This window comes from Neophocaena asiaeorientalis, unplaced genomic scaffold (genome assembly GCF_003031525.2).
Source record: "Neophocaena asiaeorientalis asiaeorientalis breed wild unplaced genomic scaffold, Neophocaena_asiaeorientalis_V1.1 scaffold46, whole genome shotgun sequence".
In the NCBI taxonomy this organism is placed as follows: domain Eukaryota; kingdom Metazoa; phylum Chordata; class Mammalia; order Artiodactyla; family Phocoenidae; genus Neophocaena; species Neophocaena asiaeorientalis.
This window is the reverse complement of record NW_020175393.1, coordinates 4,364,008-4,385,275: the sequence shown is the minus strand read 5'-3', so window position 1 is coordinate 4,385,275 and position 21,268 is coordinate 4,364,008. Positions and strand designations below refer to the sequence as shown.

General features: G+C 43.6%; 1 protein-coding gene across 1 annotated transcript; it reads left to right on the top strand.

Annotated features, from left to right (window-relative positions):
• The first annotated feature begins 495 nt into the window (after nucleotides 1-495).
• PPIL1 (peptidylprolyl isomerase like 1) lies at nucleotides 496-19,057 on the top strand. The gene is made up of 4 exons (XM_024766116.1): nucleotides 496-663; nucleotides 3,221-3,375; nucleotides 17,541-17,609; nucleotides 18,151-19,057. Exons 1-4 carry the CDS (start codon nucleotides 608-610, stop codon nucleotides 18,369-18,371), a joined length of 501 nt encoding a protein of 166 aa, XP_024621884.1. The 5' UTR covers nucleotides 496-607; the 3' UTR covers nucleotides 18,372-19,057.
• The last annotated feature ends 2,211 nt before the right edge of the window (nucleotides 19,058-21,268 follow it).

The following is a 21,268-nucleotide window of genomic DNA, read 5'->3' as shown; positions in this document are numbered from 1 at the left end:
TGATTTGCTGTATGGCTATGGACAAATAAGTCATTTAATTGCTGAGTCTGTTTTCACATCTGAAAAATGGGAATAACAACATCTACTTTATATGATTGTTTTGCGCAGTAGATTATAATGTTCAAGTGCTCTGTAAATATACAGCGCCTTACAAGCGTTAGTTACTGGCGTCTCTCATCTCTATTCCCTTCCACTCTTCCTCTCCTTAGACTGTGGGACTTAGTGAATTCTTCCAAATGAAAGGTTAGGATTTAACGCCAATAGAAGTGCAGATTTGCTGGTTGGTCACGCCTTCCACGCCTAAAAGAACCAATCAGAGCGTCCGGAGAGTGGCGCGGCCTCTCTCCACTTGGAGGCCACCTTTTATAGAGCTTGCACTTTTCTCCGTCCTTGCGGACAGCTTGCTTTCGCCTTGCACCCCGGATTCTCGTCCTTGGAGGTGGGGGTCCTTCCCCTTCCTCGTCTCAAGCACCCAAATTTTGGCATCGCTAGAGGTGAATGGCGGGAACCGGAAGTGTGTGCAGCGGCGGCGGGTACCCGGCGAATCGGGTCCCAGGCGAATCGCCGGAAGTAACAATTGCTACGGGAAGTTTCCGCCAGCTTCGCTATGGCGGCGATCCCTCCAGACTCCTGGCAGCCGCCCAACGTATACTTGGAGACCAGGTGAGGGTCTGGCCTCTGGGCCTGGGCTGGCGGAGGCGACGCGGAGCCCAGGCTCAGCCGCGGGGCTGGGTTCCCGGCGCGCTCCTTCGGGAGGCCGACCTCCTCGTGGAGCCGCGGTCGTGGGGGCGGCCTGAGGGCTGAGTGGGGACCGCCACTGCCCGCGTCCGAGCTCCGCACCGACTCGCGCTGAGACTTTAGCGACAGAGGCCCGATTGCCTTCCTCTCACCCCTCCGTTCATTCATCCTTTCATTCAACTAACGTGTATTGTATTGAATCTACAGGCCGGGGACGTAGGATCTGAGGGTCAGAGGTGGATAAAACACAGCCTTGCCTTTAGAAGCTTACAGTATAGTGAAGGAGACAGATTTGTAAATATTAAGGTTGTAAGTAGCACAGTTGTATAAACAGATTTTTAGGAGAACACAGAAAGAAGCACATTTATTCTCTCCTATCAAGGAGTGATAATACTGAGCACAAACAGCTAGTGCCATGCCCCTGATATGTAGCATCACATTTAGTTTAATCCTCTTAGCAACTCAGATCATGTAGGTACAATTCCAGCTTCTCTCCAGTTTTAGCAGGAGAAATGTCAAAATTTGCATTGTAAATGGCTTGATTAAACCCATGTAGCTAGTAAGTAGGGGAACCTCATTTGGAGCCTGGTCTGTCTGCCTCACGTGCTAGGTTCTTTAGCCCCATTCATTCCATTGCCTCCTTGGAAAAAGTTAAAAGTGATCTTTCCAAAGTAGGACAAATAACCTAAAGTAACTTCTTACTACTACAACAGTATAAAATTGAAATTCTGTAGTCTGACCTTCATCCTGGCCTTTCCCTACCTCTCTCCCTACATCTGCTGTTCTCACATCAGCAGCCAAGGTCCAGCCATCGTCTTTCCATTTTTCTATTCTTGCCCATGCTGCTTTTCCATCAGAGCACAGTTCTCTCAGATGCTGTTCTTGCCCCTTGGCCATTTTCCCCACCTTCTTAATGAGAAAATTCTACTTTTTCTGGCCTCAACTTGAAAGTATGTTATTTCTGAATTCACCTGTTAGTTTTTTAAATTACAACATAAATCAAAATTTAAATCCAAGCAGTTGTAGAAGTCTATAGAATAAGAAGTGAAAGCAACTCTTCTCTGTAAAAACACCATTAGTAGTTTGTTGGATGACCATCCAGATCTTTTTCTCTGTACACATAGGCATCTCTTTTATGTTCTATTTTTAAACAATAATAAGATTGTATGATCATATTATATATATATATTTTTTCTGTAATTTGCTTTTCTTTCACACACTAGTACATGCAGCCTTCCGTAGTATGGATATTTCATAATTTAGTCATTCCCTCTTTGAAGACTTAAATTGCTTCTCATATTTTTTTTGTTAGGACAAATAACTGGCATAAACATCCTTGCACATATTGTATTCTTAAGCATTTTTGTAAGTTTCTCCATAGAATAGAAACTTAGAAGTTGAAATTGCTGTCAAAAGGTATGCACATTTCAAACTTGTATAGGTATTTTCTGATTGCCATTCCAAAAAGTTATTCCCTGTATTTTACAAATATCCACCAGAATGTTGCTCTGTGAGAGGAAAAGCACTTAGAACTGTATCTTGCACAGAGTAGTTGTTAATCCGTGTTGAATGTTAGGAGTGTGAAGGATGAATTGCCAGTAGAAAGGCTTTTAGAAAGCTATGTTCTAGCACATAGTACATTTATTAACAGAGTGCTTACGCTGTGCTTGGCACTGGATATTCAGGCTATACAGAGTTGACTCAGTTCACACATTCTTGGAGCTTAAAGTCTAGGTGAGTGATGAAATGGGGGGGAAGGCACCTGTCCTAAGTCTTACTTCCTTTTCCTTAGCACTACTTCTAGGGGAAAAGCACTCATCACATTGGGCAGGTATAAAGCTTTGAAGTAATCAGATTTTGCCTTTGTTGTACCCTTCCTAAATACACACAAACTGTACCTTTTTTTTTTCCCATTAAATTTTTTAATGAATAGGTAGTAATTTACATAGCTCTAAACTACAAAAGCTTAAAAAAGATATTCACTGAAAACCTTCCTGTCTCCCGTTTACCCACTTTCCACCCCCACCCAGAAACTTATATATGTATAAATAAATTTGAATTCCCAATTTTTTAATGTCCAACTTAAAAAAAATTACAGATTAAGTGTAAGATTTTTTTCCCCTAATTCAGGGGTTGGTTATATTGGTTTCCAATGATCAGTGATTTCTTGTATACAAGGTGTTAGAATTTTTAGTTGTCCATGGTTATTTTGCTTAAAAGAAGTACCAGAAGCCCCTGCATGTTTTACTCAAAGGAGGTATCTGTGTTTATGTTATTTGCATTGTGTTGTTTTCCTTTGCTGAGCATGAAATCTGATATTTATCATAATTTCATGATTTATAAGCTTGAAAAGGAAGAGTCATGGAGCAGTCCCATAACGTTTCTGTCTGCTGTGACCTTGTTCTTTTTTTTTTTTTTTTTTTTTTTTTTTTTTTTTTGACCTTGTTCTTGACTGGAGCTCTACTGTCCTCTCCCCCTGCAGCATGGGGATCATCGTGCTGGAGCTGTACTGGAAGCACGCTCCAAAGACTTGTAAGAACTTTGCTGAATTGGCTCGTCGAGGTTACTACAATGGCACCAAATTCCACAGAATCATCAAAGACTTTATGATCCAGGGAGGTGACCCAACAGGGACAGGTACAGTTAAGTCAATGTTAGTTTCTGAAGCCTCATGCTGTTATAACTGAGTAGAAGGTAGCCAGGGCTCTCTTCCACATACCAGGGACTGGGTTAGTTGATTCTGGTGACTACTTCTGCCCTTGCTAGCACACCCCCTTCCCCAAACACACACCAGTGGAATTGACCAGAAACCAATCTTGACTCCCGGACTTTATAGAGCTTCTCATAACTTTCGTGTATTGCTTACTAAGAGCAAATAATGTTTGCCTGAATTATAGTAATGCATAGAGTAGTCTGGATAATCAGGAGTAAAGAAGGACATTTTCAGTGTTTTGAGGAAAAGAAAACAGTGGGTTCTTAGATTGATTCATTCATTTAACAAATACTGAGCACCTGCCTTGTGTCATATATTTTTCTGAGCTCTGGGATATGGCTGTGCCTAGAGAAAAAAAAAAAAAAACAACTTCCTGCTCTCAATAAAGCAGGAAAAGGACGTGGGGATGGGATTTTAGTAGAAAGGTCAGGGAAGTCCTGTCTGAAAGATGTGATTGGAACAGAGATCTGAAGGAAGTGAAGGAATGAACCTTGTGACTGAGAGAAGAACATTCCCATGGAGGGAAGAGTAGACCCAGACGCCGTGAGTCAGGAGCCTAGATAGGAGATCATGTAGGACCTTGTAGGGCGTAGTAGAGACTTTGGGTTTTATTCTGAATAAGATGGGAGCCATTAGAAGGTTTTGAGCAAAGGAGTGACATGATCTGACTTATTCTTTAAAAAGATCACTCTGGGAATTCCCTGGCGGTCCAGTGGTTAGGGGTCTGTGCTTCCACTGCAGGGGGCACGGGTTCGATCGCTGGTCGTCAGGGAACTAAGATCCCACATGCTGTGTGGCACAGCCAAGAAAAAAAAGGTCACTCTGACTGCTGTTTGGAGAATAGATGATGTGGGGCAAGAGTGAGAGCTGGGAACCAGTTGGAAAGCTGCTGTAGTCATCCAGTCTAGATATATGTGGTTGGACTAGCCTAATAGTATAGACGGTGGTGAGAAGTGACTGGATTCAGGTTATGTTTTGATAGAAATGGAGCCAGTGGGATTTGCTGAGGTTGGAAGCTGGGAAGGACAGGTGTGTGAGAAAGAGGTGGTCAAGGATGACTTCAAGGGTTTTAACTGGAGTTAAGTGAAATGTGAAGGTGGAGAGAGGAGCATGTTTGGAGGGGGAACATCAAAAATTTGGTTTTGGTTCTGGACACACTATGTTTGAAATGCTTGTCAGATCTTCTGGTGGAAATGTTGATTAATGGGATATGAGTGTGGAGTTCATGGAAAGGTTGGGGATGGAGGTATGAATTTGGGTGTTATCATTGTTGAGTTAGGATTTATTAGTGAAATTGGTAGATGCCAACATTTATAAGTTTCAAGGGCCCTTGCTTCCCAGTCTGCATTTTCTCTCTGCTAATTCCAATACCTGCTCTTTTGCCTTTAAATAAGCTTGGTTCTTTCTGTGGCAGTTTTTTCTCAGTCTTTTTCTTCCTTGTCATTCTCAGTTGTCCTTTATCCTTTATGATGAAGAGGCATTCTAGTTTTTCAATATATATGGACGCATTTCAAAATATAGAATATAGAGGAAAGTAGAAAAAAGAATGGAAAAATCACTCATAAGAGGGAATTTCCTTGTGGTCCAGTGGTTAGGACTCTCTGGTTGGGGAGCTAAGATCCTGCAAGCCATGCGGCGTGGCCAAAAAAGAAAAGAAAAGGAAAAAAAAATCACTCATAAGTTTAGCTCCTAAAAATTCCTAACCACCATTAGCTATTCCCCCAATGTCCCACCTCTCAGAAATGATGAACGTTAACTTTTGGCGGCCATTATTCTAGACATCTTTCATTTCAGATACCTAGTTAAAAGGATGGATAACTAGCTAGATGGAAATAATTTCAAGAGAATAGGCTGTGTCATGCATGCTATTGTTTTTAAAACAAAAAGTATTTTATTTAATTTTGTATATACTTAACAGAAAAATTGACTTCCTGCTATGAAAGATGAGACAGTTAGTACTTAAATTTCTACCCATTCCTATTGTTTAGGGAAAACTTAGTTTTACTTGCTTCCTATGTTGGGAAAAACTCAGTTCTTCCCTCCTGGGTTTTTCCTTTACTTTTATATGGTCGCACAGAACACTTCACTGACACTTCTGGTCACCAAATGTATGGAATTTTTTCCCCACAACAAGCAGTTCCCTGTGACACCAGCTGTGTTTGATTAATTTGCTAGAGCAGGTCAGAGAACTCAGGGAAACCTAAGTGCTTACTTACATTTACCAGTTTATTAAAGGATATTGTAAGGGATACAGATGAACAGAGATGCTTCAGGTGAGGTGTGGGAAGGTGCTGAGGATGGGAAATTCTGTCCCCATGGAGTTGGGGTGCATCATCCTCCCAGGGTGGATGTGTTCGTCTGCTTTGAAACTCTATAAACCCTGTACTATTGGGATTTTATGGAGGCTTCCTCATGTAGGCATGATCAATTATTAGCTCCATTTCTAGCCTTTCTCCCCTCCTTCCCTCTCTGGAGAAGTGGGTGGGGCAGGCACTGAAAATTCCAAGCTTCTAATCATGACTTGGTCTTTCTGGTGACCAGCCCCCATCCAGGATTCCACCCAGAGTCACCTCATTAGAACAAAAGATGGTCCTAGTGCTCTAATCACTTAGGAATTTATAAGGGTTTCAGGAGCCTGACCCTATCCCCTGTGTCAGGGATAGGGTCAAAGACCAAATATTAGAACAAGAGATGCTCCTGGTGTTCTTACCACTTAGGAATTTACAAAGGTTTTAGAGGCTCTGTATATATAGGTACATCTTTTTTTCTATTATCTCACACCTGTCCTCCCTCCCTTGCTCCCACTTTTTTGTTGTTAGTTTTATTTTTCCTTATCAGAGTTTCCAGCATTTTCCATTCTGCACCCGTGAGTCCCTCAGTTACAGTGTGGGTTCTACATTTCAGAGGGTTCAGTGCTCACCACTAGGCTTTTCTATTCACAAGTGGTAGAAGGCAGAATTTACTGTCGAGTGGTTTTTATTGCAAGGGCTGGAGGGTGTTATATTTTCAAACTCAATCATGTTTGAGAATTTCTGCCAGTTAGGCTTATAGTTGAAAAAGATCATGGGGCTTCCCTGGTGGAGCAGTGGTTGAGAGTCCGCCTGCCGATGCAGGGGACACGGGTTCATGCCCTGGTCTGGGAAGATCCCACATGCCATGGAGCGGCTGGGCCCGTGAGCCATGGCTGCTGAGCCTGCGCATCCGGAGCCTGTGCTCCACGGCGGGAGAGGCCACAACAGTGAGAGGCCCGCGTACCACAAAAAAAAAAAAAAAAAAAAAAAAGATCATGACTTATTTACTGTTCTTGGGCCAGACTAATTCTCTCAGATCTTTTTAGACAATTTTGCTCCATTGCCTTCTGGTTTTGAACATGGCTCTGGAGAATACTGAGGCCAGATTTACTCCTTCCTTCAGTTCAGGGAAATTTTTAAATTTGTATTTCTGAATATTTTCTCTGTTACACTTACTGGATTTTATGTTTCAGGAAACTAGTTATTCCTTATTTCATTGCCTTTGCCTTCCATATCTGTCACATTTCTCCTGAGTAAGTGAGATGATATTTTTCTATTTTTTCCTGCATCCACTGAAATAATCTCAGACCTTTACTCTTTGCCTTATTCAGTTTTGAGCCCTGTTTATTCTGTTCTTTACTGCTCTAATTTATTTATTAGAGCTGTCTTGGTGTCATTTGGCTCTCAGTCTGTTTTCTCAGCTCTGCAATCTTTTCACCTTATTCTGTTGATTTGTTATCTTGTCTTTGAGCTCTTGTTTTCTTGGATTCTTATTTTTGTTGAAGCATCTGTAGCTGAGACAACCATGGAGAAGCCCTTCTTGGATTATATTTTCTCCCTTCTTTTTTTTTTTTTTTTTTTCGGTACGCAGGCCTCTCACTGTTGTGGCCTCTCCCGTTGCGGAGCACAGGCTCTGGACGCGCAGGCTCAGCGGCCATGGCTCACAGGCCCAGCTGCTCTGCAGCATGTGGGATCTTCCTGGACCGGGGCGCACGAACCCGTGTCCCCTGCATCGGCAGGTGGACTCTCAACCACTGTGCCACCAGGGAAGCCCATATTTTCTCCCTTCTTTCTCTCCTTCCATTTGTTGTGTATGTTTGCATAGTCTCTGTGCCATTTCTTGTTGTCACATCCATGCTTAACGTCGGAACCTGCATTGACCTTACCTTTTATTTGCTTGGGTACAGTGTAAGTGGATTATCTTTGTCACTCTTCCTACCTTTGTGGGACCAGTCATCTTCCCCATCCCAAATGCTAGATTGCTTTCTTTCCATTTTATTCTAGCCTGCTGAGGGTGTGGGAGAGAACACCAGCTCAGCCCACAGTGAGCCCCTGTGGGAGGGCTGTTCTGTTCTATCTTCCCAGACTCCATGCCGGTGGTGTCCCTCTACCCCCACCCCAGGCCCTGGGTAGCCCCTGGGTACAGCTGTAGCAGAGGAAAAAGAGGCCTCATACCTTTTTTTCGTTTTCAGCTGGGTTTCTATAACAGAAGACATATTAGCGAGAGAAAATCATACAAATTTATTTAATATAAGTTCTGCATGACATTTCCTTTATAGGGAAATGAAGACCTGAAGAAGGGGTTACCTTGAGCGTTTTTAGGCTAGGTTTGATAAAGAGTGGAAAGTTGTGGGAAAATGTGAGCGGACAAAAGGGGTATGAGTATAAGCTCAGTGTAGTAAACTAGGGGAGACTTAGCAAGGCTTGTTCATTCAGATTCCTCTTGGGTGTCCCTCTTTCATGAAAGTAGGGATGTTCCTTTCCTCCAGGTATATGGAGGGAACCTCTCATTTGAGAGTCTTATGACCCACTTCAGAGGAATGTCAGAAAGTCCTTCCTGCACCTGCTGTTTCTCACATTCCTTCAACTTGAAATACTCATTATGCCAGGGTGCCTAATTTTGGAGTAGCATGTCCTGATCCCTGTCATGGCCCTGTGTTCCTCCACCTGACTAAGGTGGTCGTTGCTATTATCCTGACCTGCCACTCCTGAGCGCCTGTGGTGTGTGGGCTTCTGTCTTCAAGGGCTTCTTAACTTCTTCAGGGTTGTTCACCCACTCCCCTTGTTGGCTTCTCAAAATTGGAGGGTATTTGTGAGAATTCTCTGGGTGACACTCCTCCTTTCCTGATTACTACTTTTCAGGAGTGCAGGCAGAAGGATCTCTTATTTCTTTCCCTGACTGACTCTTTTCAGAATCTTTGGAATAAGTTTGTCTCCCTTTTCTTATTTGGTTGTTGCTGATGTATTTTTGGCTTTGAAAGGAAGTGAATTTTTTGTGTTTGCTTCATCAGTTATTGGGGAAGGCTGAGTCTAATTCTGCTTCAGTCCACTTTCTTTATCTGAAAATGTCCTGTCAACACTTTGTTGTACTTCTCTCCTGTCTTCTTCCTCTTTCTTGTTGTTATGAGATAAAATTTTAATTCATAACACCAGTGAACTGAGAGTTCTTGATTAGTGTACAAGAATTGGAAGTGACTCAGATGTGAGTGCTCTTGTCAGAGCTTCCCTGTATTTCTGTAATTAGTTTGCAATCCTTCATAATGTCACATTTCCATGAGGTAATTTTAATGAAATTGAATCACTCAAAAGATTTCCAAATAATTGCGTCCAGCTTCAAGTATAGTGAGCCTGTTGGCAGGCTTATGGTGGAAGGCAAACAGGAGTTAGGCCCTCCTGGGTCACTAGTGTGGACTGCTGGCTGACTAGGTAACATAATTTTTGCTGAACATCTCAGATGACCAGCATGTGGCATTCTGGGCTCTTCAGCAGGTCGATGTAGCTTTTCTATCCCCGATGTATCCTTTCTGTCCCTCAGTCCGGCTCCTCTGGAACTATACTTTCCATGTCTTTCTTTCTTTCTTTTTTTATTTTTTTAATTAATTAATTTATTTTTGGCCGCATTGGGTCTTCGTTGCTGCGTGCAGGCTTTTCTAGTTGTGGTGAACAGGGGCTACTCTTCATTGTGGTATGTGGGTTTCTCATTGTGGTGGCTTCTCTTGTTGTGGAGCACAGGCTCTAGGCGCGAGGGCTTCAGTAGTTGTGGCTCGTGGGCTCTAGAGCACGGGCTCAGTAGTTGTGGCACACGGGCTTAGTTGCTCCGTGGCATGTGGGATCTTCCCAGACCAGGGATCGAACCCGTGTCCCCTGTATTGGCAGGTGGATTCTTAACCACTGTGCCACCAGGGAAGTCCTCCATGGTCTTTCTGATACACCTTTGCCAGATGTTTTCTCAATTCAGATGTCTTTGACCTCCTGCTTCATTTTAAACCATTTTTCTTCTTTTAAATTTCCTTTATTGTAATAACTCTATGCTGGATCTTCTCTTAGCCCTCTGAATGTCTTTTCTCTGTTTTCTACTAACTTCTTCTCTTTATCCTCTTCCTATAAGACATGGCATCCTATCAGGCTCTTCCTTTCACGTTTCCAGCTCTGCACTTAGCCTCACAGTGCTCACCAGCTGCCGTGATTACAGTGATTAATTATGTGCTGATTATGCTGTGTGTCACTCTCACTCTGATTTCATCTCACCTCTTAGTAGCTCCAGGAACACCTGAAATTTAACGTGTTGAACAGCAAGCTCTTGTTAATTTTATTCATTTGATGAATATTTGCTAAGAATCTGTGGGGTATCCTGTACTATTCTAAGGCCTGTGAGGAGTATTTAAGCATTAGAAGCCAAGGCATTTTTCTCTTCTTTGCAGAGAACCCTGCCCTGCCAAGAAGACAGTGTATTCATTATAAGAAACAACTAGAAAGTAATAATATGATAAATATGCAAATGCATGGTGGTATGCTATGGATTATGTATAGAACATTTGTTGGAATAATTCATAATGAGAGAAAAAGTACAGTGGAATGGGGTTAGAATGGGATGGAGTAATATTTTGAGGTGGGCCTTGAAGGAAATGTAGAATTTTAACTTTTGAGAGGACAGGGAAGGGCATTTTATTGATAGATTTAGGAAGAAGAGTGAATACAGAATGGAGGCACAAGTGACACACCTGTAGGGTGTGAAGGAGAACCCACCACCCCAGGTGTTGCGTCTCATGCTGGACTGGCTCTGTGACATGACCCAGCCACCTCTCCACGCCCAGGACAGATGCATAAAATGTGATTTCTAAGACCCTCGAACTGCATGCTTAGGGGAGAGTAAGGGAGGAGCAGTTTGGGGCAGAGTACACAGAGTAGTAGGAGACAGCATGGGGGTTAAGATCGGGCCAGTTCATGGAGACTCCCAGATGGGAGTTCAGATTTGAATTAGCATCATTCGGGGACCATATGGGACTCTTGATTAGAAAAATGTGTGAGGACATTTAATCCAGCCGTGATATACGGCAAGTAGTATAGTGTGGGGGTGAACAGAGGGTCGTGGAGCCCGCTGGGCTTGGGGTTGAATCTTGGCTTCACACGAACACTTACTAAGTGTTATGTTAGACAACTTATATGACCTTGCTGAGCCTTCTTATATATAAATGGGGAGTGTGGTTATTTGTACCTCATGAGGATTGTTGTGAGTAGTAAACGAGCAGATGTTTATAAAATGGTTAGCACAGGTTCAACACAAAATAGGAGCTCAAAAAAGTATGGGTGTTTATTATTTATTTTGGTTGTTAATTCATGTAACAAATGTCTGTTGGACTCCAGGCATTATTCTAAGAGCTGGGGATACAATAATGAATAAGAAAGCCCTCATGGAACTCTGATTCTGGTGGGAGAGGCAGTGAACAAATAAGTACGTAGTACACTGTCAGGTTGTACATGACAAATGATATGGAAAAAATGATGTACAAGGGGTTAGAGCAGGGATTCTCAGCCTTGGCAGTACTGACATTTTAAGCTGGATAATTCTTTGTTGTGGGGGCCGTCCTGTGTATTGTAGAATGTTCAGCTGCATCCCTGACCTCTACTCCCTAGGTGCCAGTAGAAGTCCTCGGTGTGACAGCCAAAAATGTCTCCATGCATTGTTCAGTGTCCCCAGGGGGCAGAGTCACCCCTGGTTGAGAACCACTGGGATAATGAGGGAGGTGCTACTGTGGATAGTGTGATTAGGGAAGACCTCTCTGATAAGAAGGAATTTGAGCAGAGCTCTGGATAAAATAAAGTAATGAACCATGAGAATGTCAGGGACAAGGACAATCCAGAGGGAATGGCAGTCAGAGGTCTTAGAACCAGAATGTGCTCTGCAAGAAGCAGCACAGAGGCCACTGTGGCTGGAGCAGGTGAGTGAGGGGGAGAGTGGCAGGAGGTATCAGAGAACCAGATCATGGAAAGTCTTGTAAGTTGTGATGAAGACTTTGGACTTTGTCTGAAGTGTGATGAAATGTCACTGGAGGATTTTGAGCAGAGGACTGCCATGATGAGACTTGTTTTAAAAGGATCCCCTGACTTCCACATGCAGAATAGACTGGTGTGGAAAGCAGGAGGCAAGGCCGGAAGCAGGGAGATGAATTAGAAACTTTCATTGTTGTCAAAGCTAAAGCTTATAGTTTGCACTGTGGTGATAGGGGTTCTGTTGGTTCTGGTCCTCTGGGAAGCACATGCCAAGACAGAGTGAGAAATCCGAGATTTAATGGGGTAACACTTGTGAAAGGTAAAGGGGGAAGGGAGCAAGTGTTGGAAGGAGAAGTCTTCACATATCAGTGCAGGTCTAACTTCTGTAAAAGGAGAGAGGGAAGTGGAGAAGGAGCCAGTAGAGGAAAATGAAGAGCTGCCAGTAAGGTGGGATTTCAAGAAAGGTGACATCAACTGTCCGATGCTGCTATTGGATCAGGCAAGGTGAGGCCTGAGGATTGACCAGTGGTTTTAATGACAATGTAGTGGTTCTGATGACCTTGACAAGAGCAGTTTCAGGGAAGTGGTGAGGGCAAACATCTGAATGGAGAGCGTTCAAGAGGCTGGAGAAGAAGTGGGATGGGTTTTTTCTGGAAATTGATGAAGAGAAATGGGGAGATACTAGGAAGACAGTGTTGTTGTCGTTTTTCCAAAATGTGAAATAGTAATACCATGTCTTTATGCTGATAGGAGTGATCTATCAGAAGGAAAAACTGATACAGGAGAAGGGAAAATTGTACCTGCAAAGTTCCTTAAAGGTGAATGGGATTGATTAGTATGTGGTGGTGGGATAGTCATTTGAACAATTTATTTATACAGTGTATTAATAATGGATGAAGCAAGGTAAATGGGTAGCGATGTAGGAAGGAAAGTGGATTTGGTGATGAGAACATGTGAAAGCTTTCTTCCTTTTTCTCAGTGAAATAAGAAGCAAAGTTATCCACAAAGAGCAAGGAGCAGAGGGGGAATGGTGGAGGTTTGAAGACAGAGGAACTGGCGTAAACTTGGGCAGACTGCCTTCCAAGGTGGACTGTTGGTCACAACCTACAGTCGTCTCTCAAAGAAAATTCTCAGATTATCTCAGTTAAAGGAGGCTCATCATCACTGATACTACTGTGTTTGCTTCATGTTATATACTACATGGTTTCCATGCATTGTCTTATTTAATTCTTATAACAGTCCTGTGAGACATAAGTGCTACTACTGTTCCTATTTTTTGAACAAGGAAACTGGGGCTTAGAGAGGGTAAGTATATTGCTTAAGGTTACACAGCTAGTAAGTGGTGGAGTGGGAACTGAAATCCAGATCTCTCTGACCCCAAAGGCAAGTGAGGAAAAGAGGACTCTATCTTAAGAGCTAAAGCTTCTTGGAGAACTGTAGTATTGTTTGCTGTGTTAGATCTGGTATCTGGCATTTGCCCTGGTAATCCAATAGTAGCTCCACTAGTCAGTTCACCCTTCCTACTGTTACTAACAAAGTGATTGTATCAATTTGGGATGCTTCTGGCTGCAAGTAACAGAAAACTCAACCACAGAGGCTTAAACAAAGAGAGCTTTTGTTTTTCTCACATAACACAATGTCTGGAGGTAAGCAGTTGCAGGCACTGGTTCATCTGCCCAGCAGAGTTGTCAGGGACCCAGCCTTGCTGTGTCCTTCCACTCCATCATTCTCAGTGTGTTGGCCTTTGGTCTCAAACTTGTCTTATGGTTGCCAGGTGGCTGCTGCTGCTCCTGACATCACCTCTGCTTTCAAAGAAGGAAGATGAGGAAAGAGCTATGGGTGAAAGACAGGAGTGTGTTGTCCTTTTTTAATCAGGAAAGCTATAGCTTTCCTAGAAGCTCTACTCAGTGGCTACTGTTTATGTCAGTAAGTCAGAACTGGGTCATCTGGCAACCCCTAGCTGCAAACGGGACTGGTCAGTACCTGCCTTTTTTGTCTCTGAGGTTGAGGTAGGCCATGGAGAAGGGGTTGGAAATGCTCAGAGGATATTTGCGGTATGTGTTAGAGGCTCTCTTGCTGGAAGAGAGGCTTTGATTGGTTTGGTTAGTTGCCTTCTTGTGTCGAATGCCTCAGGCAGAGCTTTCACGTGGGCCTCCTAGTGGCTAACTGGCTGACCTGTGGCTGCTTTAGGGCTGGATATTAATCTGTGATTCCATCAGCTGTGGCATGGGAGTGGTAGGCACAGGTAGCACCAAGTATGGTAATCTTTGTGTGAGAGACCACTCTCCATGTCTTAGATGCCATTCTAGTTCATCTTGAGAGGTTTCTACGGTCAGTGAGCAGGAGAAGGAGGAAGCACATCAGAGCAGGTTTTTTGTTTTTGTTTTTTAAAGAAACAGAAAGCACAGATCATAAGGAAAAAGATTAAGGAATTTCAACTGCAAAAAATTCTTTGCATGAGAAGATCCCATTAAAAAAGTGAAAAAATGGTAGATAGCTAGTGGGAAGCAGCCGCATAGCACAGGGAGATCAGCTCGGTGCTTTGTGACCACCTGGAGGGGTGGGATAGGGAGGATGGGAGGGAGGGAGATGCAAGAGGGAAGAGATATGGGAACATATGTATATGTATAACTGATTCACTTTGTTATAAAGCAGAAAAAAAAAGTGAAAAAAGTAAACTGGAAAAAAGTATTTGCAAAAGCATTAACTGACAAAGGATTAGTATCTAGAATAATCCTGCTAATAAAATATATATAAATTTTAAAATGTGAAACCACTCGGTAGAAATGTGGCTGTTGACAGGAGGGAAGCTAAATAGCCAGTAAACAGGAAATTATGCACAGTTTCAGGGAAACGCAGTTTAAAACACACAAGAGATCTGACACCTTTCAGACCGACAAACATTAGAAAAAGCCTGGCAAAAGGACCTCGAGCAGTAAGGGTAAGAGTGAGAGCACTGTGGGTGGGGCGCACATTGGGGCCACTTCTGGCAAGATAGTTGGGGAAATCTAGTAATGGTGAAATGCTGATACACTGTGAGCCTGCATATCCCCCATGAGGTATAGTCCCTGAGAGCTCCTGCACTTGTGTTTGGGAGACAGTATAAGAATGGTTATTGCAGCATGGTTTATGATAGCAAAAACATTGGAAAGATCCTAACTATCCATCGCCGTGAGAAAAGATGGTGTTGTAATCATTTAGTGGAACGAATGCTACAGAGAGCTGCATGGAACAAAATGGATGAATATCACTTACAGTGGTGACCCAAAAAAAGCTAACTGAAGAAGAATATATAGAGTATAATACCATTTATATAAACCTAAAAACATGCAAACAACAGTACGTTTGTTTAGGGATGCATACAACATGTAGGAGAAAAGAAAATGCACGGAAATGACAAACTCCTGGTCAGAAAGGGTAGTGGTGACCTGAGAGGAAAATGAGATCCTTCACAGCAGTTGTTAGCTCTTGGGGGAGTGGTGGAGTTGGGGTAGGGAAACAGGGTGTGTGTGCCTGGGGTCTTCGACTGGATTGGCCACACTTTATTTCTTGAGGGGAGGTTGCACAGTTGTTTGTCGTATTATTCTTTGTATCGTTTTATGTCTGAAATACTAAATACATTGAATAAATGTTTAAAGGAGAGGGCAGAAGAGTGGAAGAACTTTGAGGGCACAGAGTTTGGAAAACAGGCCTGTGCCTGTCTCCCTTGTATCTGTACTAGAGGAGGCACACAGCACGTTTTTACCACAGAGCTTCCTAATTTTTGGCTTTATATGTGATCATTGACATCTGTTGCCTGCTGTGCACCAGAGAACTCTTTAATCACTCCCTGTCCATTTCTCCACTATTCCGCATGCCCAAAGGAATGTTTTGATTGGAATTATTTGTCTTTCTGACAATTTGCTGCAAACCCTACTGAGTTGAATTAGGTTATGAAAAGATAACATATTATGATTAACTGGTGCCTTCGAGGCCCAAACTACTTGCAGTTGGTCAAACTATGCCTAGTGAGTGAAGTGGGGCTTCCATGCCCTTTCCTCTCATCTCCTTCCGATTGCTTAAGCCCCCAGGCTTTATCTGTGACTCTTGACTGGCCTATCCTGTTTGTGGTGCCATTCATATGTTCGGTTTCAGTTCCTTGAGAGTGGGGCCCTGAGGTTCTGGCAGTCCTTGGCTTGCAGAGATCACACTTCCAAGGCTCAGCCTGCAGACAGACAGTGCACTGCTGAGTTTCATCCTCATCATGCTCATTCAAGCCCTGGAGGTAGGGCTTGACCTTAGTTTGTCCCCATAGTCCTCTTTCTCCTCTCTCATCTTCAGCCCTAGCACTTCTACTAACCAACCCCCCACCCCAAGCTCAAGCAGGAACCTTGACTCTGTAGTCAGAGGGAACATACTGGTTATATAATTGCTGTTTGGAGGTATACTGGCATGTTGGAATTTTTGGAATGAATTTTTACATAGTTTGGTAGTTCAGTAATTTTCCAGAAGCATGGGTAGCCTGGGCCAGGTGGGAGGTTTCCCCAACTCTGTTAACATTCACCCCCATTCCTCTTTGCATGAGAACAGCGTTTTCTTCCTGAACCGGGGGCTGTGACAGGCTCCCTGTGATGGAGCATCCTAAAAGACACAGCAAAGGATTTTTTTACCATGGAAACACCTTAGCAGGGCCCAGGGGCCTCTGGGGGTGGACATGGTGCTTTAACATGCTACTTTCACAGCAGGCTGTAAGAGGAAGTGAGCTCCTTGCCTCTGGCTTGTTTCCTGTCTGCCAGGCAAGCAGAGTAAGCTGATAAATCTGTTCACTTTGTTTCAGGCTGTTTTGTCTTGACTGGTCAACTTGGAGAAACCAAAGTAGTTCAACAAGACATATGGTTGACTAAATAATTTAGAGAGGTATCTCCTATTAGGACATTTTTTCCTATGGAAAAATCTTATTTAACGTATCATTTTTCTCTAACAACAAAACCTGGGTGCCCAGAACAGCAAGGGTATGCTATGGACTCTTGTGGATATATAAATAACCTGTGGTGTTGCTAGCAAATCATTCCCAATGCCATGTTTCTTCATATTCTCCTTACAGCATACTGCTTCTCCTCCCAATGAATTCTCCCTACTGTAATATTATTCTTTTCTGCCACATTGCCACTCAGCACTGTCCTTGTTTCTCCTTAAGCTAGTTATCTTTGACTTAAATGAATTTTATTTTCCTTCATCTAGGTTAAGGATGACAAATAGGTTTCAATTCTTATGCCGTATCTGATCCATTAAAAATGGCTGCCTGGATTTCTGGGTTGATAAGGATTCAGAGCCCAGTCTAAGCTCAGCAGGGAAGAGTGCTGATTGATTAGCAGTGTCTGTGATGGACATAGGGTTAGGACTTGGAGCACTCCTGTCTAAAGTACCCATAAAAATATAAAAAATTAGGAAACCTCTTAACACATCAAACCATGAATGGTGGTTATTTGTAGATGGTTAGATTACAGGGGACTTTAATGTTCCTTTGATAATGATCTATGTTTTCTACATTTTGACAGTGAAAATGTATTACTTTCATAAGCAGGAAAAAAGCACTCAGTGTTATTTTGAAAAGAAACGTCTTACCTAACTGAAACCAGTGACTTGAATGTGCTGTGCCAATGCTCGATTCTGCTGCCGGGCTGTGTAGTTGCAGTGTACTTAGGACAGTGCTGGGCGCGCTCACTGATTGTCCTTGCCTGTACTCCAAAAGTCATGTAACCCTGGACCGTGGTTCTTGCTGTGAGGTGGAATGTGGGCTGATTGGTTTCCTGTCTTCTAACTGGCAGGTCGAGGTGGTGCATCTATCTATGGCAAGCAGTTTGAAGATGAACTTCATCCAGACTTGAAATTCACAGGTAGGTATATGACGTGTCTGGACTGGGTAGGAAGAGGGAGTGGATTTTAAAAGCTCACTCTTTTGGCTGTGATTCAAGGTGAATGCCTGACACCGTGGCCTGGTGCCATGTAGCTGCCCAGCTGCAGAGCCACAGAGAGCGCTGGCGGATTAGAGAAAGCGGCCTCAAGAGTCCTGAGCGATTCAGAGTGCCGATCTGAGTGATCTTGATTCTAACTACTTGTTGAATGTTGCTGTTATAAGCTTCCTCAAAGAAGCAGTTGACCTTCTTGAATTTTTGAGGGGAATTGAGAACATGGTCCAGAGTTTAGCAGGGATCATCATGGATAGAGGCTACGGAGTAGGTGAAGACAAGGAAGATGAGGCCATCGGGTAGTGCAGTTTTTAGCGCTTGTGCAAGGGCAGAGAGCCTGCCCTGAGGGGAAGGTTGTCTGGTCGGGTGGTTGGTCTGGCTTCTTTTTATCCCTAGGCTGGTGTTGCAGATCCAGGCTGGAGCTATGGGGGTTATTCATACTCTTTCCTCTCTTCCTTTTTCCCGCCAGGGGCTGGAATTCTCGCAATGGCCAATGCCGGGCCAGACACCAACGGCAGCCAGTTCTTTGTGACCCTGGCTCCCACTCAGTGGCTTGACGGCAAGCACACCATTTTTGGCCGTGTGTGCCAGGGTATAGGAATGGTGAATCGAGTAGGAATGGTGGAAACAAACTCCCAGGACCGTCCTGTGGACGATGTGAAGATCATTAAGGCATACCCTTCTGGGTAGACTTGCTGCACTCTTGGGCACGCCCAGGTCTTCTGAGATGGCCCCAGTGAACCAGTTTCCAGATGACCTAGAATGACACGTAACTCTAAACTGCATTTTGGTCTTGCAAATCTGAGGTGCTGAGGAGGCCTGGGGTCTTGGGTGAGTTAGAGATGGAAGTGTATTTTAATAGGATGCTTCTTTTCTCTTCCCCAGTGCCTGTGTTAACAGAGCATTTGCAGAAATGCCCATGCGTGATTGTTCACAGGTTACTGCTCACTGCAAATGACCCATACTGCTCCTTCTTGTGTGTATCTGCTCTATACACTTGGAACGAAATGAAGGCAACTCTGTCATTTCGCAGTGCCTAACCAGCCTCTTGCAGAAATTTATATTCTGGGCTACACTGCAGTCTTTGGTGGCTGACAGCTGTAGAATTCAAAACCAAGTAGTGTCTATCAGCCTTCTTAACTGTGTGCACCCCCTATTTCAGTCTCTTGCCTTTGTTCTTCCAGGGATTGTATGCATCTCTATATATATTTTGCCTCTCAAAACCAGAACATCAACACTGCTGTTTCCGACACTTAGACATCCCACGCAAAGCCACATTGAATTTTTGCCAAGTGAAAAATGCATCCAACAATCAAGTTTCTAAGAATGTGTCAAGTGGGGAATGATAATGTGTAATAATTGAGAAATTAATTTATTAAAAAGAAGCAGAAGCGTTGACCATTTTTTCCCCAGGAAGGAGTAGAAATCTATAGTGAGCATATGGAAAGACTATGAATTCTTCTTAAAAAGCAGTATCCTCATAAAGGAGAAGTACAGGCTCCAGACGCGCAGGCTCAGCGGCCGTGGCTCACGGGCATAGCTGCTCCGCGGCATGTGGGATCTTCCTGGACTGGGGCACGAACCCGTGTCCCTTGCATCGGCAGGCGGACTTTCAACCACTGCGCCACCAGGGAAGCCCACCACTTAAGTTTTTTAACCTAAGACTTTAGAGAAACTAGATAAGAGATTTTATATATATATTTTTTAATCTTTCTGATTTTTTTAGGGAGGGGGCGGTGAGAGAAAGGAAGTTAATACCTATGGAATACATAGAACTTCCAAAATAAAATGCCATTGATGGTTGAAATCACTGCTGTAGTTTGATTTTAAATATTGTATGAGGTTCTAACAGCCATTTGGACCTCTGAACCCTTTCAAGTAGTATTGCAGGACTGATATTCAAGTTTTCATATCATTTTAGGTTTTTGCATCTCTAGTAGACTTCTCCCATCCAATAGTAGGTTTGACTTTAAAAAAGTAGCACCAAAGAAAGAAGTAAGTGATGTTGATTCGCATTTCTGAGTGAGGGGGAATCCCCTGTAGATTGACCAAGTGGATGTGCTGAGAGACCTGAACCATTCCCTGAACTTGGAAGAGATACACCTGCATGTCATCACAAGCCCAGAGGCAAAATGTGTTGTGGTGTTTGTTTTCTTTTTTTTTTTTTGCGGTACACGGGCCTCTCACTGTGTGGCCTCTCCCATTGCGGAGCACAGGCTCCGGACGCGCAGGTTCAGAGGCCATGGCTCATGGGCCCAGCCACTCCGTGACATGTGGGATCTTGCCGGACCGGGGCACGAACCCGTGTCCCCTGCATCGGCAGGCGGACTCTCAACCACTGCGCCACCAGGGAAGCCCCATTGTGTTTGTTTTCTTAAATGGGTAGTCTGTTGATTGAAAAGGGGATTATAGCTTAACTGTTCATCCTTATCACTCTACATATTTTGGAAATGGTGATTTACTTTATGGAATGGCCAAACAAGGTTCTGTTCCCCAAGCCTTCCCCATGTTCAGCCTCTTTCTCCATCTTTCTGTCTCTTTTCTCTGAAAAAACAAAAAAACAAAACCCATCAACAAACTATATAAATGACTTTGTAACCTCCCAGAGATGGTTTTGGGGTATAGAGTACTATTCTGGGAAAATAGAAATATATTTCTTTCAGCCTGGACTGGGTGGACATAATTGGACCCACCTCTAGGAGCAAGGAATAAGACACTCAACGACTGACCTTCCAGAATTATAATCCTGAAAATCCCTGCTTTCACCCAGGTCATTGAGAGAGGTGGAAACATATCACCGCTACTTTGAGAAGTAAAGAAGGTTGTGATTACACTGGGAAGAGCTACACAGGCACAGGTCCTTGTTTCTGGGTAATATACCAGATGTATGCCGAGGTGATCACACATGCAACATATGCCAGTTTTCCTAAAGGATGTGACCTCAAAGAGTAAAACTTGAACTGTTTCAGTTTCCAGTGATTCTGCCAGTTAGCCAGAGATATAGAAATTCCTGACTCTGTGTAAAGGGAGCTTGTGTAAAAGGAATCCTGGTTGATCCCTTCGTCATACGAGTGTCTACACCCTCTCTGGAAAAGTACAGTTACGACAAGTCTTGTGGAAGTGGGGTGTGCTAGGGCACAGATAGCTCATTTCAGTCACAGCTCAGATAGATCAAGGTGAAGGTAGGTTATGCAGAGAATGCAGGATGAGTTTGTAACTTAGATGGAGGTTAATGAAGATACATTGTGGGACTGTGAGAGCTAATCAAGGGACAGGAGATATATAGCTTTGGTGGGAAGGGTAGGAGATTCCAGACTTTTTAGAGAAGGCTTGAAGTTGGGAGTAGATAAGCCAATGAAAAGCCTTCAAACAACTGCCCATGGGATGGGTTAGAAGTTTGGTACCCAGACTGGAAAGTGCGTGGCCCCCAAGGGTCTTAGCCCAGGGCTTCTCACTCTTTGCCACACTCAAGAATCACTGGGGAGCCTGCTAGAAAGCAGATCCGGATTCAGCATCCGGCTAGAGATTCTGGGTTTCTAACCAGCTCCCAGGAGATGGTGACTGCTGGTCCAGATACTACACTTTGA